Genomic DNA, 18,498 nt, shown 5'->3' on the forward strand with positions numbered 1-18,498 from the left:
ACTTTTCTCTTCTGTCAATCAGCTTTCACCACTCTAAGTGGTTAGAGCAACTGCCTCAGATGCACGAGGTCATGGGTTCGAGCCCTGGCTGAATCATACCAGAGACTTTAAAAATGGTACCAATAGCTGCTTGACTTGGCCCTCATGATTAAGAGGCTAGTGTTAGGACTGGTTGATCTGGTGTTAGGATAATGTGACTGGGTGGGTAATGATGCTACATGTCTGCGGCATGATGCACCAGTGCTAGACATCATTATAAACTGCATGTATCATAGCAATATGACTAAAATTGTTAAAGCTATGTTAAAAATCCAAATCACACATTGCACCTTTCAAAAGAATGCCTACTGGCCTATTGGGTTGGTTGAAAAGTCTTGCACACCTGGTTGCAACTGAACTCAAACAGTTGCTATGGAGTCCTACATAAGTTCAACCTCAGAAACATAATTGTAGAGTACATTATAAAATACATTTCCACAAATCTGCCATGAAGTATTGAAGCAGATATCAACATTACATTTTCTACCAAGATGCTATGCAAGCTAAAAAAGTTGATAAGGAATACTGCAATGTTGGTATAACATCTAACAAGCATTTTACAGGGTCTGATTAAAACTTTTCCAGTAGCAACAGGTGACATATCGACACATTTTCTACCATGGAAACCAAATAGTACCTAGGGGTATCAACAAAAACACAACTCTGATGGAACATTTTTCAAGGTAACATTCCAATAAAGTCTGAGAAAATGCACCCAAAAGTTATTATTTTCTGTAAAGCCTCTGGCCTCACAGGTATACATATCATGTTACCCATTATTTTAAGCTATATTTTTACAAATTTATCAAACTTGGCCAATAGTTATGGAGATTTCACAAATACAACCGGATGGCACAAAACACACTATAATGGTGTAGCATATGCTAAGTGAATTTAAAGTGTTGAAACATAAAGATTATGTCATGAAATGCAAATGCAGTAACTGACATACAGATGTAAAATGATAACACCTAACAGGGCTTTCCTTACCAGCCAGGTGATTTACCTGGCTACTTTTACTTTACACCAAAATACTTAAAAAGAAAACTTATATCCCCGTTGGGAGAGGTCACCCCAAACCCCTGCCTACTTTGGTAACTGACCTCCAACTTTAAATTTAATGGAAGGCTTTGACTTGATATGTGTAGAGACATACAAATGGAAAAGGGCAACACCTAATATGTGTAGAGACATACATATGGAAAAGGGCAATACCTAATATGTGTAGAGATATACAAATGGAAAAGGGCAACACCTAATATGTGTAGAGACATACAAATGGAAAAGGGCAATACCTAATATGTGTAGAGACATACAAATGGAAAAGGGCAACACCTAATATGTGTAGAGACATACGAATGGAAAACAGTAACACCTTACACATGTAGCGACAGACATACAAATGAAGCTTCATATTACCATTAAAGGTGACCTTCTCAAGAGAGAGCAGGTTGAAGATGTCATTATACATCTTCAGTTTTTCTTCCTGCTGACTTTGTATCAAATGCAGAGCTTCCATTATCTCCTCTCCCGACTTCTTGGGATGTATACATGTTTCCTCATGCCCCTGCAACTCGTGATAGGGACCCCGCCATCGACACCCAATCCGAGTGTACTTGCAGGAGCAGGGTCTAAAGCAGAAAACAAGATTAAATTATAAAAAGAAATAAACGGGGTGAAGAAAATACTGATAAATTCTGGATAGCAAGGCTTGAAAAGATCACATTAAGGAGGTTATCTCCCTTATGCACATAAAATCAAACATTCATTACCCAAATACAATTTTTTAAAAACGTTCTGATCCCCCAGAGTACAGGACTGATGACCACCCATCCCAATACAATCTGTGCCTCCCATAAGTTGAATTAATTAATTTTTCAAAGCTTAATATAAGTTCTCCTGGTTTTAATCCCTCTAGCAAAATTTTAAAAATAAAATAATGATGATGAAATGAATCAAATTGGATGATATGCCATACATGACTGTACTTTTTACAGTGAAATGTCAACTACCTGGACCTATGGAAGAAATGGATTTTGTCTGCAAATAAATAAATAAATAAATAAATAAATAAATAAATAAATAATAATCATTATAATAAAGAAAAACAATAAATAATGTAAGTCACTGAGGACATTCCAATTGCATGGATGAGTAATAATTTTGGATAATTGACTAATAACTGACATTTCACTGAATCAAGGCTTTGACGTGGCCATGATTTCCCTTTGAAAATCTACAGAATTGAAGACAATTAATCATCAGTGTTACAACAAAAACAAGTTTGTATGAATGCTCTTGCTAACCAGTATTTAAAAATATTTTCTTAGTATTTTTGGAGGGGGTAAGGAGGGTATACCTACCACTGTGCAGATTTTTTAAAAAAGTTTTAAAAAAAAGAAAAGAAAAAGGATCTAAATCTGGTCTCCACTTGGTTGTCATCACACATCTGGTCCATCGCTGAGAGCTGTTTATCATTGGGAAAGAGAACTATTGTAAGGTTAAAACTATTTTTAAAAATTGCAAAGGTCTCATAACAAAACTTTTCTCTATGGATAATAAGCCATTTGATTAAAATGATAACCTTTATGACCTAAGTCTTGAATTGAACTGGAGCATGATGACCGATATTTTTCTCTCTCTAGTTCTAAGTCTGTAATAAACTATGAGATAATGTTTTGTTTTCAAATAAGTCAGCACCAAGTGTAGTAACTGTTCTTCTACAACATCTCCATTTCCATTAGGACTTAACATGATAGTAGTTTTTTGTTCTCTTCAAAAGCAGTCCTTAGTTGGAAATTGAACTTTCCAAAAAATATATTGTCTCTTTTATGGTAGGTCTTGATTTCACTTGAAATCTCATTATTTCAATCTTCTCTCTATTTCTTGTACTTACAGAATACATTTTTTCTCCAGTTAGTGAAATCTGAATTGCTAACTTTGCATATATGTATCACATCATCATTGAATCTTGAACAACATTTGAACACCAAGTGTATACATGCATAATCCAAGTACAACATTTTTACTTAACCATTATTTTATTATAGACTTTATAATTGAAATAAATATAATTAGTCAAAGCTAAACAAACAAATGGGCAATTTATTACAGTACTATAAATATAAGAAGCTATAAAAAAAATATCTTTTATTCTAGATTTTTATCCAAATTACCTGTGCTGGGTATTACCATTCAACATTTGCATAACAATATCAGAAAAAAACACATTAAGTGCCTCATAAATCCTAACATAAATGTTTACTCATAAGTCTGATACCAATTTTATTATAGAGATTACTTAATTTTTTTGAGCTTTTACAAGTTAACAATTTTTCTTTATTGCTGACTGGAATAATGTCCAACAACCTAAACTTTACATCTTGTCTGTACTTAACATCAAAACTGCTGACTTGGTTAATTACAAGCATGCATGTTTGTTCACTATTCAAAGACATAAAATACTTGCCGCTATTTGATTGGTTGGTTGTAAAGATCACCAAACTGGTCAACTTCCGAGCCGTCCAGTAGACGACCAGAGTCCAGGGGTAGTGACAGGTAGGCTACCACACACGTACCCCTGTGTTTTCTCCCAAACCATTCAAGCCATCCCGTTGCTGCTGTTGACAACAGAAAAGGAAAGAAAACATCGCATTTCCAAAAATTAGTGATGACAGTATCAAACTTGGAGGGGTGCTTTCATGTGTGTACAGACGGACATAGCAACTGTCCATTTGGGGGGACAACACACGTGCAAGCATTCTCCTCAAAAGGCTACCTATAGACAATAACCTGGAAAAAGATGAGGATGAATGAGATTAAGCAGTTCTATCTTACCAACACCAATCTCATGACCCTCTCACCTCTCTTGACACAGCTCCTGTTCATGGTAGCTCAGTAAATGTCTTGGCAATTGGCAGTTACAATACTGGCACTGAGATGGAAGCTCAGAGACTGCTTTCTCTACTGCGAGGTTGCGGAGACAAGTGGTTTTGCCAATTTCACATCGGCAGTTTGGGCATGTGGCAGTCTCATCTTTTAAGCGGGCATCAGCCAGTAAATGATTGAAGCAGCCTGCACACATAAGATGACCATTGGAACACTGAAAAGGAAATGCTGACATTAAGAAACTGAGGGATTTACAATTAGCAATTGCTCTAAGGGACATTTAAAATCACTGTGCCAAATTTGGTCACTTCTTCATCAAGCTATGAAAAAGCAAAGCTGAACTCAGACCTTGAAAATATGCTAGAGTATCGCATAATAGAAATGAACTTCAAAACCAAGAGCACCAGAAGTCAAAATTTTGGGTTAATGCTTCTAGCTGTTTTTAATTTCCTGTAGTGATAGACAGGAGAATGCCTTACATTAGGAATTTAAAAAATCATTGGAGAAACAAAATGCATGCATGCATGTACATGCACAAATGCAAACAGATACATGAACTGACTTGCATCCATAATGGAGTAATATTAGCTCTGCATCCTACACTGAATATACTTACTACTCAAGGCAACTGTCCTGAGAAAAATTGAAAATGCTCAATGATCAAACAAGTCCCTGTGAGCCCAGGGATGCTGAATTAAAAAATATAAAATGACCAAGCAAGCCCCCATGAGCCCAGGGATACAGAATTTAAAATATCCAATGACCAAGCAAGCCCCTGTGAGCCCTAGGATACAGAATAGGCCTGATGATCTGTACAGTATTTCTTAAGAGGTTGCCATAGGTTGTGTTTCATGTAAGTGGAGGTGCAATCCTGGTAGTCAAGCTGAGGAAAGATCTGGTTGCTGCTGTTTTAGTTCAATACACTACCCCAGACTCAACGTTAGGCTAGAGGAGCAGAAGCACCTGGTCTGATCAAGCAAGCCACTGTCATCTCAGTGTAATACACTACCCCAGACTCAACGTTAGGCTAGAGGAGCAGAAGCACCTGGTCTGATCAAGCAAGCCACTGTCATCTCAGTGTAATACACTACCCCAGACTCAATTTTAGGCTAGAGCAGCAGAAGCACCTGGTCTGATCAAGCAAGCCACTGTCATCTCAGTGTAATACACTACCCCAGACTCAATTTTAGGCTAGAGGAGCAGAAGCACCTGGTCTAATCAAGCAAGCCACTGTCATCTCAGTGCAATACACTACCTGACTCAACTTTAGGCTAGAGGAGCAGAAGCACCTGGTCTGATCAAGCAAGCCACTGTCATCTCAGTGTAATACACTACCCCAGACTCAACTTTAGGCTAGAGGAGCAGAAGCACCTGGTCTGATCAAGCAAGCCACTGTCATCTCAGTGTAATACACTACCCGACTCAACTTTAGGCTAGAGGAGCAGAAGCACCTGGTCTGATCAAGCAAGCCACTGTCATCTCAGTGTAATACACTACCCGACTCAACTTTAGGCTAGAGGAGCAGAAGCACCTGGTCTGATCAAGCAAGCCACTGTCATCTCAGTGTAATACACTACCCCAGACTCAATTTTAGGCTAGAGGAGCAGAAGCACCTGGTCTGATCAAGCAAGCCACTGTCATCTCAGTGTAATACACTACTTCAGACTCAACTTTAGGCGAGAGGAGCAGAAGCACCTGGTCTGATCAAGCAAGTCACTGTCATCTCAGTGTAATACACTACCCCAGACTCAACTTTAGGCTAAATGAGCAGAAGCACCTGGTCTCAGAACCTCCCATTTTAAACTTTCCATTCAGAACCTCCCAATTTAAACTTCCCATTCAGAACCTCCGATTTAAAAAGCCTATAATGGTGAGGCAAATAAATAATAAATTTATTTCAGGAAAAAAACTTGCTTTTAAGTGTGTACTACAAAATTTTCCATTAACCCATCTAATTCTTTCCATTAACCCAATTCTTTCCATTAATCCATCTAATTCTTTCCATTAATCCATCTAATACTTTCCATTAACCCATCTAGTTTTTCTTTCCATTAATCCAGTTCTTTCCATTAATCCATCTAATTCTTTCCATTAAAACATCTAATTCTTTCCATTAACCCATCTAATTTTTCTTTCCATTAATCCATCTAATTCTTACCATTAATCCATCTATGTGTGCACATGATGTTATCTTATGGCACAAACACAAAACCCTGTACAATAAGAAACTAAGTTTCATCCAATGTCTGACATGCAGTTCATCCTCATCTAGAAGCAGTGCAAAAAGCGCTTATATAGAAGCAAAAATCGATCCTTCCAATACTGCAACTTAATTCTGACACTTACTGATTGAAGAAGTCCTCGGTTACCAATATTCTAAGTTTTCAGAATTATTTGAGCGAAATCAAAGTCTAGATCCAATTACGACTATATGCCTCTGCATACACATGGTTTTTAAAGCGGAGACTTGATATTGCAGCTCCTGTTCTGAATCCACAAAGAACAGCTGGTTACTGGACAAAGTCTCCATTTTTACAGCTCTTTAATGCATGGACAGTCTCTATTTTTACAGCTGGTTACTGCATCGAGAAAGCCCCATTTTTACAGCTGGTTACAGCATGGACAAGGTCTCGATTTTTACAGCTTGTTATTGCATAGACACAGTCTCCATTTTTACAGCTGGTTACAACATGAAATCTCCATTTTTACAGCTTGTTACTACTTGGACACAGACTCCATTTTTACAGCTGTTTAATGCATGGACAAAGTCTCCATTGTTACAACTGGTTATGGCATGGACAAAGTCTCCTGTTTTATAGCTGGTTACTGCATGGACAAAGCCTCCATTTTTTACAGCTGTTTATTGCATGGACAAAGTCTCCATTTTTACTGCTGTTTAATGCATAGACAAAGTCTCCATTTTTACAGCTGGTTACTACATGGACAAGCCTTCAATTTTACAGCTGGCTACTGCATGGAAAAAGTCTCCATTTTCACAGCTGTTTAATGCATGGACAAAGCTACATGTTACAGCTGATTAATACATGGACAGCTTGTTGCTGCATGGACAAAGACACATTTTACAGCTGTTTAATGCATGGACAAAGTCTCCATTGTTACAACTGGTTATGGCATGGACAAAGTCTCCATTTTTACAGCTGGTTACTACACGGACAAAGCCTTCATTTTTACAGCTGGCTACTGCATGGAAAAAGTCTCCATTTCACAGCTGTTTAATGCATGGACAAAGCTACATGTTACAGCTGATTAATACATGGACAGCTTGTTGCTGCATGGACAAAGACACATTTTACAGCTGTTTAATGCATGGACAAAGTCTCCATTTGTACAGCTTGTTACTGCATGGACAAAGACACATTTTACAGCCATTTAATGCACAAAGAAAGTCTCCATTTTTACAGCTGTTTAATGCATGGAGAAAACCTCCATTTTTCCAGCTGTTTAATGCATTGAGAAAACCTCCATTTTTCCTGCTGTTTAATGCATGGACAAAGCCTCCAGTTTTACAGCTGTTTAAAGCATGGATAAAGCCTCCATTTATGCAGCTGAAATTACCTGGGATCTTTAAACCTAAAATGAAATCTCTCAATAAACAAATTTCATGATCTCTTTGGAATCAATGACCACAATGAGAGTTGTCCATAACCTTAAACAAAACAGCCCACTGATATTTAATGTTTTTTAATAAAAAAGCATTTGTTCATACATGTACAATCAGGTATTCTGTACTACTGACTTCCTTGTCATATTGGTATTAGGAGTAACGAAAAGGATGATAAAACAGCCCAAGCTGCCCAGTAGTCACCTAATTCTCCTTGGATGTCAGATTGGCACTATGGAAGATTCCATACATGAAAGGAATGTTAAAGGAGCTACCTGTTTCTCCTTGGATGTCAGATTGGCACCATGGAAGATTCCATACACGAAAGGGATGATAAAGCAGCCACCTGTTTCTCCTTAGATGTCAGACTGGCACATTGGCAGATTCCATACACTGACTTTATATATGTAAATCAGCATGTTCTTCACATTTGCTCAATTATATTTCATGAAATCCACCAAAAAGCCTTAAAACCAAAAAAATCTATGACTGGAGATTAGTCTTATGGAACAGATGTGTAAACATATATGACATATATACCTACCTCATGTACATCTTCAGAAGGGTAAACCTCATCAAGACTGTATATTACCTTGCTGGTGTTCACATGGCAAGATTTTTGGGCATACTCAGTTAATATGATTCTTGATGATGTACAAGCAGAGAAAATCTTAGATATTTTTTTTTTGGGGGGGGGGGTGAATGTCAGATTAGCACCATCCTGATAGACATCTTAAGAAGTCTTTCAGTTTACTGGGGTGGGGGCAAATTTGACTTTCACATATCTGGATATTAGCTTTTAATCAAATGGTAACAATTGTGCTGACTTGCTTCGAAACCTAACAAACATACCAGAGGTAAGGGTTGTTGTTGTTGTTGTTGTGGGGTTTGATGCCATTTTTCAGCACGATAGGCTATACATGGCGGCCAGTATTAATGGTGGAGGAAGAACTCGGAAAACCCTGGAAAGAACCACCGACCCACGAGAAGCTACTGGCAAGCTTTCTCACATGCCCACATTGGCTGAATCTTAGACTCGAACCCAGAGGTAAGGGTAAGAATTTGTATATATGGTACCGGTATATATGAGTAAATATGTTATTTAGCACTAATTTAGGTCATATACAAGACTGCTTTAAAAAGCGACAACAGCAGCAGAACTGCCCCAATGAATTTAACCATCACCTCAAGAATGAAATAAAGGCATCTTTGCTAGCCAAGGTTCTAATGTGATAACTCTATCTACACCTTGTTCTACACCTTGTCGGATCAAACAGATATTTTAGTGACTAATCCTAATAACATCTATTGGATTTCACGAGTTTCCTCCGGAGGCCTCGAGTAGCAGAGTGGTCTAAAGTGCTCTCCGTTACAGATCACTGCCATCTCACAAAATTATCTTAACCAAAGAACAATAGTATGAAATACAGTGGTGTGAGAAATCAATGTACAGTAGGGTGTAGCAAGAAAACTGATGAAGATTATAGTAATGAACTTAACAAAAAAAAGTTTTTTCTCTCAATTTCTTGACATCTATATGTTCATATGTATGCATACCCACATATATCCCAGACAAGATTTTCCTCCCTTTCAGACCATCAGTTGTGTAGTAAAATTTGTGGCATAAATCAAAACCAGGCTGTACAAAACCTTTTGCAGAATGTTTCAATTTAATTAATTCCAAACCATGCAATACAATGCTAAAAGAAATTTGATTTTATGACAAAGACATTTTACATGTCATTTCAATTCAGAGTCCATGGTAAATTATAGCAATGATAAAACCATACAAAATTAGTACACCCACTATTGTAATGAGATGACATAAAATGCTAAATACATACCTACATACATACATACATACATACATACATACATACACTAATACACACAGATACAAAATACACACATAGATACAAAATACATACACAGATACAAAATACATACAAAATACATACATAGATGCAACATACATACATACATACATACATACATACATACATACATACATACATACATACATACATACATACATACATACATACATACATACATACATACACACACACATGTAACAAATCTGAGTAGGTATATTATTTGCAGATGGGCCATCACTTGAAGAGCTACAGCAATGAAGAAATACATTTAATTATAAGACTCATTATACATGTGGCAAATCAAAGCCCGAGGGCTAATATTTACACAGACAAGTTAGCTGTATCATTTCCCTCTCCATACAGCTAGAGTAATGCTTCACCAAAATACCAGACTGGATCCCCTGCTGCTTTTATCACTATGCAAATATCACACATTCACACATACATAATTAACTATCAGAAAAAATTAAGCTGATGTCCCTGTCATGGTCAACATCATATGTCCATTGTTACCAATTTGTCTGAAGCATACCACTTGTCTGTATATATCTGTTCCCAAGTCATGATATATATATATATATATATATATATATATATAATCTCAATTTGGCAAAACATGGTGTATTCCAGTGCAAATTAGTGAAATACTTCTCACTCACCTGGAATCATTAATTCTGAATTTACATGATTGTTCTACTTGTGCAACATGTATGTATGCCTGGACAACTTTTTACATGTGTTGAGATGTGGAGTATATTAATTTTTGAAGGTATCTGAACTATTTTGACTAAATATAACCCAAACCATGAAAGGACAACTGACTGATTAATTCAGTTAATAAGATGAGAACATTTTGGATATTATTTTTGAGGAATGTATGTTTACATTGAGTTTGGAAAATTTTACCTCCATATTATTTTGGAAAACTTTATCTCCATAAACTACCCTTTATGTTATAGTACCATATTTTTACATTTATTTGGAAGAGTTTATCACTGTAAATTATCCTTTGCTATTTGTTACCTTTGCATTTCTGATACTTGTAATGATTCTGTTTAGCTGGATTGCACTGAATACCTTTAAACCCACTACACACAGACACACACACACCATAATTACTGGACACAGTGATTTTTTATGAGTACACTCTTGAAATAAATACATACCCTTTTTAAAGTTAGTTTTTTGCAGCAAAAACAATGAAGGATACATGGAATTTCGCAAAATATTTTGAAGCACGAGTCTAGTCAATTCACATAAAATCGGCTTATTTTACCTAAGTTGTACATTTCTTTCATTTATCTAATATATTCTTTGTCCCATTAATTATTCACATGATAATTATACCTAACTGCATTCAAACCTGGGCTTTCATGAATATGCAGGTACATGTACATAGCCAACTTTGCTACAGGTGTTTCATCCATCACCATTTGTCTCATCTCATGATGGTATCATTCAATGATTCAGACCAAAACTACCCATGGAATACATGAAAATTTTGCAAAGACAAATAGATAGGGAGGTAGACAGAGAGAATTACAAAAAAAAGAAACAAAAATTAAAACAACAGCCCCTTGAATCTCAGATAAGAACATTTCTTCCTTCTAATGGCTGGGTTTTGAAACTATCCATGATATTTTTTGACAATAACAAGATTTTCAAAATGGTTGCTGTGGATGTCAGATTGGTGCCATTGAGGACAATAAGACTTCATTTAGGACCAGCAAGACATCTAATAAAGTCTTCTGGTAAAAATCCCATTTTGATATAATGTTCCACTTTACAGAAGTAATAAAAGCAAAATGTACAAGATGATTGCCATGGTGGATTAGCACCATTTCCATTAAAGGACCAACTTGCATCATAATAAGTTTTTTGGAGACAGTGCAACGATAATATGACCAACAGTCAAGAAGCAGCCACAACAAGATTTCAAGATGGATGCCATTATTGGTCATATTGGAAGTCAGACTGGTACCATTTTCACTGAGGACCAAGTAAACATGACCATCTCATGCTGGTATCATTCAGACCAAAATCAGCCATTAGTGAAAGACCATGCTGATATATGACCAGCCAGTCAGGAGTAGTAAATTTCAACATGGTGACTGAAGAGGCCATATTGAACAACAGATTGGCACCATTTTTATGTAAGACCACGTAGACACCATATGAAATCTACTGTTGAAAGTCCTATTTCATTACCACTTTCTGTTCATCAGGAGTAGCGATAACAAGATTTTCAAGATGGTGGTGGCCATATTGTATGTAAGAGCAGCACCCTTTTCATGTAGCACAAAGCAGACCATGGGATGAATGTGTAGATAACATTTCATGGGAATCTTCCAAATAGTTTAGAAGCAGACAACAGGCCAACCCATAATATCTTCTTGTTTGTGACCAGCAGAGCTAAAAATGTCAGGCTCCTTAATGAAGGTTGTTGACACATAAATGCTTGTATAAAAAATATATGTAACCTAATATATCCAGTTGCTTTACAACCTAGAACAAGGTTAGATATCACTGGAGTAAGCTACATTCCTTCTGACAACTAGTGCATGAAGATAATTTGTTAGCTGTACCATACATCAAAAACTATGGCAGGATCATACAGGCTGGTATCACAAAGAACATTGATAGAATCTGTGATGCTTAGATATACCATTTGTTTATCCTGAAAGGCATAATCAAGTGATACTGAAGAAAACAAGTATAACCATGTGATGGTGAAGAACCAAAAGGTGTTATACTTCCTGACCCATGGCTCCATCTAGCAACATAAGTCAGAGGATAACAGCAGTTGATCAAAATTGGGTGGTTTGAAATATAAAAAAAAATATTCAGGATTCATAGAGAATTGGAAAAAAGTTCATGAAAACTTCAATACAATACAAATCTATTTGACTGATACCCAGGTCAAGCTTAAATTCAGCTGGGGCTTATGGCAAACTGGGCTAAACAAAAATGAGATGAAAATTGCTCTGAGTCAGGACTCATTTACATAAGAAAATATTTCATATTGCATAAAAATATAGGACTTACATCATGAACTAAACAAAAGGAAAGTTAATGAACCAACTAAAATATTTGTTTTTTTTTAAATAGCTATTTCTGGCTCAGAGTTACTATGTTAATTATATATTTTATTTCAGGTAGTGAGATTATTTACCAAATGCCAGATGTCCTGGTCTATTCATTTTTGAAGTGAAGTTTTGCAAGATACTGGCACAAGACAAGTTCTTATTTCCAATTTACAGCAAATAAGTCAAGTGCTAATTTTCACACTTTAATCACTATCTGGCCATTCACACCACCCTCCCACACCCTGGCCATACTGAATGCTTGATTCTAGTTCTCTCCAGTTTCCACTCATTCATTCATATTCTGCTACACTACAGTAATTAGTCACTGATAACTGTCACATGTATGCACATTCTGTTACTGCTTGAATGTATATGGGTTAAGTAACTGAATTATTAGCCAATCAAAAATCTTCAGAGAAAACAAAACTGGTATGATTAATTAGCAGTGTTTTAAAAGGCTTTGTTATGTTGTGTGTGCTCACCCCAGATGCTCATGAGTAGATCACCCTATGATTTTAATACAGTGAGTTAATGCAATTAAATTAAATGAAGGCACATAAAGGACATTAGTGTCAGTTTCCTTTATGAACTGATCAAACAACTGTAGAGTCTAATGAATCTTTAATTTATAATTAAGTATGCAGAGGATCAGCTTCAATGTGTAAAATTCCATTTGAAGTAAAACCATTATTATAATTAAGGACCTATCTGTTTTATATTTAAACCACAATATGTATGTTGCAACTACTTAAGAAGAAGGCCTATTAATCAGCCCTTCATCATCGATGATTGATTGGCGGTTTAGGGGCTGATATCACCTATTCATTAAAATATGCAAAAATCTGCAGCCAATTTTGGCAGCATATATCGATGCACATTTGATGTACTTACCAGTATTTCTCATGGCTGTGGAGCTACATCAGCTGAATGGTTCTTTTGGTGGCATGTACATTACATTTCCAGAGTATATGCTATGTCTGGTGACTTGTATATCCATGTGGAATAGCACAGCTCTCTGTCCTGTGGCCATTTTGAAATTCACACCAGAAATGGCTGTTACCAGGTACCAGTATATGTCTAAAGTGTACACAGGCTTGTTTTGGAAAGATTTGCATGCAGCAAAATTTCACATTTTAATGAACAGGTGACATCAGACCCACATATCGTCCATCAGTATCAACACAGATTTGGCAGGATGTTTTGTCAGACTCTTTACTATGCAAGCTGACTTATTTATTTTTCATGAGGAAGGTTACAAGGAAAATTCAATAAAGGAATAGTCACATGTAAGTGGAAGGATAAAACTTAAGCCTGCCATATATTCAGATGAATCTTTCTCCAAAAAGACATAGCTAGATTCTGTGGATGCAAACCATATCAAACAGGACACCACTGAGACAGAAAATTTCAATCACATTGGACTAATAATTGTCCATGGCTTGAATCATTGAAGGAAAATTGATTTTTAGTTGTTGCAAACAATATGAAGGATTTAAAAACAAAAAAATGTTGTCTCTCTTTATAGTAGCCTAAACCCTACCTCATAATGGAAAATCAATGTCTGATACTGAAATGCTGTGTGCACACTTAAAAGAACTATTTAACTTGGTGGACTCGAGTCATGAGACTTTTGTCAAGAGAACAAGTTGGAAAAAGTCAGCAAATTCCTTTCCATTTTTGCTCACATATGTACTGATGCTACCATATTGGGGAAAAATATAGTGTATATAAGGTACCTTGGTAAACAAAAACTGAACAATTAAGTTCTCTGAGGAAATATATGTTATACATTATTTACTTTGTTCTTACAGTGGATGAAAGTACATACTGTACACATCTCATTGCATCAATTTATGTTGGTAAAATTTTGCGACAAGTGACAAGGTAGGTGGGGTAAGTGAATTTTCTGCAACTACTAGTCCTGATAAGTGGATTGAAACATAATTTCATCAGCCCCGTGGGTAATTGGATGGTTTTTTCCATGGCCATAGCTTGTAGGTAATTAGATGGTCCTTCCAACAGCCATGTACCATAGATATTTTAGATGATCCTTTCCAGGGCCATAGCCCATAGGTAATTAAATGGTCCTTTCAATGGCCATAGCCCACAGGCAATTAGATGGTCCTTCCAATGGCCCCAGCCAATAGATAATTAGATCATTCTTTACACTGCCATAGCCACTGGTAATTAGCTGGTCCTTTCCATTAGCTGACGTGGTACACTCATTGGATGCCAGTCAGCTTGGCATGATTTTCATTTATGACAAAATGGACATCAGAAGAAGTCTTTCTGTAAAAACCTTATGTCGTGATGACCATCCATTCAACAGGAGTTATCAAGATGGCAATGGTGCCTCCATACTGGACTTAAGATTGGCACCATTTTAATTTAGGACCATTATAAAAAGTCTTTAAGTGAAACCCCCATGTTGATATGACCATTGTGGTGGTCACACTGGATGTCCAAGAAAGCAGCAACATTTTATTTCAGGCCAACTAGACTATGGGATGAATCAGGGCTCAAAATTAGTGGTGGTCCACTAGCCCGAGGCTAGTAGATTTCCTGTTGGACTAGTAACTTTCATAATGTGAATAGTCCGATGGGCTAGTAAGTTTCGGTTATCAATAGTCAGCGTTTGTTTATGCCATTCCCTAATAAAGGCTTGGCTTAGCAGATGTTCTGTAGAATCAAAGCAGTGGCCACTGTAAACACAGTCATAAGATATTAGCATGATTAGATGAAGCCAATTTCTGCCTCAGAAAGGTGCGTTTCTATAACAAGAATCCATCTATTTTATGCTAATTAATCTGATAACGATTTAAATGAAAAAATGATGTGGTATCACACTTTATTCACTCAACCACAGTAACAAACTATAAAGCGGTATACCACACAAAATAACATTGAGGTTCGATTAATTAGGAACAGTTACCAAACTTACGACTTATGATACTGTAATTTAGCTGTTAAATACAATGCGCCAAGCGTCAGATGGCTTCGTTTGATGGGAACACACCTTTTCCAAGCTGAAACTAAAACTGTCTTCTGATGCTAATATTTTATAACAGTGTTTATAATAGCCACTGCTTTGATCATGCAGAACATCCGCTGAAGTTAAGTCTTTGTTAGGGAGAGACCACTTAATTGCAGGGGGGAGGGGGGGAAGACGTGTTTTGAAATGTGTTTCTTGCTCTGACTTTTTTATATAAAGTACAAAGTGCCATTCCTTTTCTTGCTTTAAATAATTCATGTCAGCTATACTATGAAATCTCGTATTTCAAAACAAGGCACAATTATAAGACAGGCAAAATGTGGCATTTGATAGAAGGTGTTCAGCCACCAGAAAAGAAAAAAAGTTGAATGAGAATGATGAGGAATAATTCTTATGATATGGAAAAGCGTAATGGAAAATTTCAGAAGAAATGGACAAAAGACAGGGAATGGCTGAATTATGACAAGGAAAGCAACGTTACATGGTGTAACTGGTGTACGCAACTTGCAGGTTGTTCAAACTTTAAAATTGAATCGGTAAACATACATGAAAGCTGTGTGACATTGTTTTGTGAATAGGACTAGTAAAGATTTGGCAGGACTAGTAAATTTATGAATATACATGTACTAGTCCCTCTGGCTACAAAGAAATTTGTGTTAAATTCGAGCCCAGTGAATTCGTGTTAAGTTTCAATGCAATCCCAACAGTAGTTTATAAATAATAGTGATAAATCTTGTGTTAATGAATGGAGGGACAACTGACTATGGACAGTAGATCATTCCCTCAGGTCTATTGCAATTAGAGGGACAACTGACTATAGACCAGAGGTGGGCAAACCTTCCAGTGCAAGTGCCACATACACAAATTTACACCTTGTCACGGGCCGCATAGTTCATTAAGTAAAATAATTAATATTTGAAATAGCAAAAACAAAAGGTTTTTCTAAATAATATCATAATTAATTTTCAGTTGTTAATATGCTGTTAATATTTGAAAACTTAAACTTAAATTTCAAAAGAAGCACATTTATTTGATAAACAGAGTAACATAAACAGTCAGTGCAAATGATGACTTGTTCCTAGGCCACATGAAAACCCTTGGCAGGCCACATGAAAGACCTTGGCGGGCCGTAGTTTGCCCACCCCTGCTATAGACAATATACCATTCCATAATGTCTATTGCAATTAGAGGGACAAATGACTATGGCCAATAGATGATTCCATAAGTTCTTCTGGTCTATTGCAATTAGAGCCAAAAATGAGATTAATGGTTACAGAAAGAATAAATTAGATAAATGTAAAAAAATTATTAAAATTAATTAAACCCCGCTTCCCCATATTTGGAAAAATAAAAATTTTCTTAATGAATGAGCATTTTAAATAAAGCTAAATGCAAGGCACAATTTTGCTGCATTCAGTTGATTTTTTCTTACTAATCTTGCAATTTCTCAGCCAATATTAGTGATGCACCTCCTTTAATGCATATGTGACTGCACAATGTGCTTTCCATCTGGTGGAATAGCAGTTATGAATGTCAATAAATACATGTAATAATACAAGTCTTAGGGGCAGTCTGATTATCATTTTGATAAACCACTCCCCAAAGTTTTGCATCTCACCTATTCTAACTCTTTATTAAATAGATGTATATGTTATTAAACGTTGATTAAATTCCGAGCTCCGTAGGCATTAGACACTGAACAAAGAGACATGTTCGGTCATGAGAGAAAAAATGCGAGTCCAGGTGAGAAAATAGGCCATCAGTATGAATTTTAGGTCCGAACACTCTTCTGTGCCTGTTAGGAGTGAAGCAGTTATATAAATGTGTGTAGATCGTTGGAGACCTAATCGTAAATTATATCTGGCATACTGCCAACATTTTAAGTCAGCTGTTTTTGACAGTAGTCACGTGACAATCGCCCTTTTGGTGAGAAAGTAAAGGTCAATGTACAGCTAAGCAGGCACATGATTGATTACGAATTAAAAAATTATGAACGTGAAACTGGTGATTCTTTTAAATAACGTTTCAATGTAAAACCCAGATTGTATGAAAAAGGTGCATATTTGGCATATTACCGCAGCCCTGTTACCTAACAGTTATGCTGTTAAAACTGCCACATCATCACAAAATGCAAAGAATCTAAAATTAAAATTGTGTAATGCATATCAGCATGCAAAATAATCAATAATTCAGTTGCCAAAAATAAAAATAAATAATATTAATAGCACAACCAACACCCGCATCTCTTACAAATTTTGAAAATCTGAACTGATGACGAAATCCAAACCTGGAAACACGTCTGGGGCAGGTCCAAGCACACGGCGCAACAAAGAATCCCACTTAATCGATCTTCTAATTTCTGATTTACGTCGCTAGATGAACTTTCAACCTTCAATTTCTTTTGCTCTGGCTCATAGTATAAGTCATCTTTTACAATATTTTGATTTTCTTCGCTGACAACCGAAGATGTTGACTCTATCACGTCAGCCATCTTGTTTGTTTATAAATATTCGGTGCGAGTGTAGACGTTCTTCAACCTTTTGCGTGACGTCATTTTCAGCCATTCCTGGTCGGGCTGGTGATCACGTGATTTTTACATGCAGCATTGTCTAGATGTAAACAAGATCACACAGTTATGCCCTAGATAAAAATCTAGTCGTGTAAAGTACTCGTCAGATAGGTCATAAGGTCATTGAACTAGGTGAGTTGACCTCTGAGAACCAGGTTGAATAACAGTCCTAGCCCAAGCACCGTAAAAGCAAAAAAGCAAACAACGTTACAGCAACACTCACTCAATTTGCTTCAGGTAAATACACCTGATCTCCCATAAGAATATATATATATATATATATATATATATATATATATATATATATATATATATATATATATATATATATATATGAAAGTAGAAGCTTTTAACGGCATATATAAATTTTTATTTCATCTCTCTAAAAACTAGATTTTCCTTTTGCATCAGTTTTATGTTCTATC

General features: G+C 36.2%; 1 protein-coding gene across 2 annotated transcripts in view; it reads right to left on the reverse strand.

The window, feature by feature from the left end:
* Positions 1–18,002, reverse strand: part of LOC149782600 (zinc finger TRAF-type-containing protein 1-B-like) — a 35,772-nt gene extending 17,770 nt beyond the window's left edge. For both annotated transcript variants that reach the window (XR_016414412.1, XM_089934078.1), the window contains exons 1-3: positions 17,792–18,002; positions 3,903–4,141; positions 1,459–1,670 (exon numbers count right to left, since the gene is read on the reverse strand). Coding sequence is in view for 1 of the 2 variants with exons in the window: in XM_089934078.1 (XP_089790204.1) it covers positions 1,459–1,670; positions 3,903–4,141; positions 17,792–17,995 (655 nt within the window). In the remaining variant the exon portion in view is untranslated. The remainder of the gene's footprint in view (positions 1–1,458; positions 1,671–3,902; positions 4,142–17,791) is intronic.
* Positions 18,003–18,498: the final 496 nt, after the last annotated feature.

Source organism: Sinohyriopsis cumingii, chromosome 15, assembly GCF_028554795.1.
Source record: "Sinohyriopsis cumingii isolate HCF-2022 chromosome 15, ASM2855479v2, whole genome shotgun sequence".
Taxonomy (NCBI): domain Eukaryota; kingdom Metazoa; phylum Mollusca; class Bivalvia; order Unionida; family Unionidae; genus Sinohyriopsis; species Sinohyriopsis cumingii.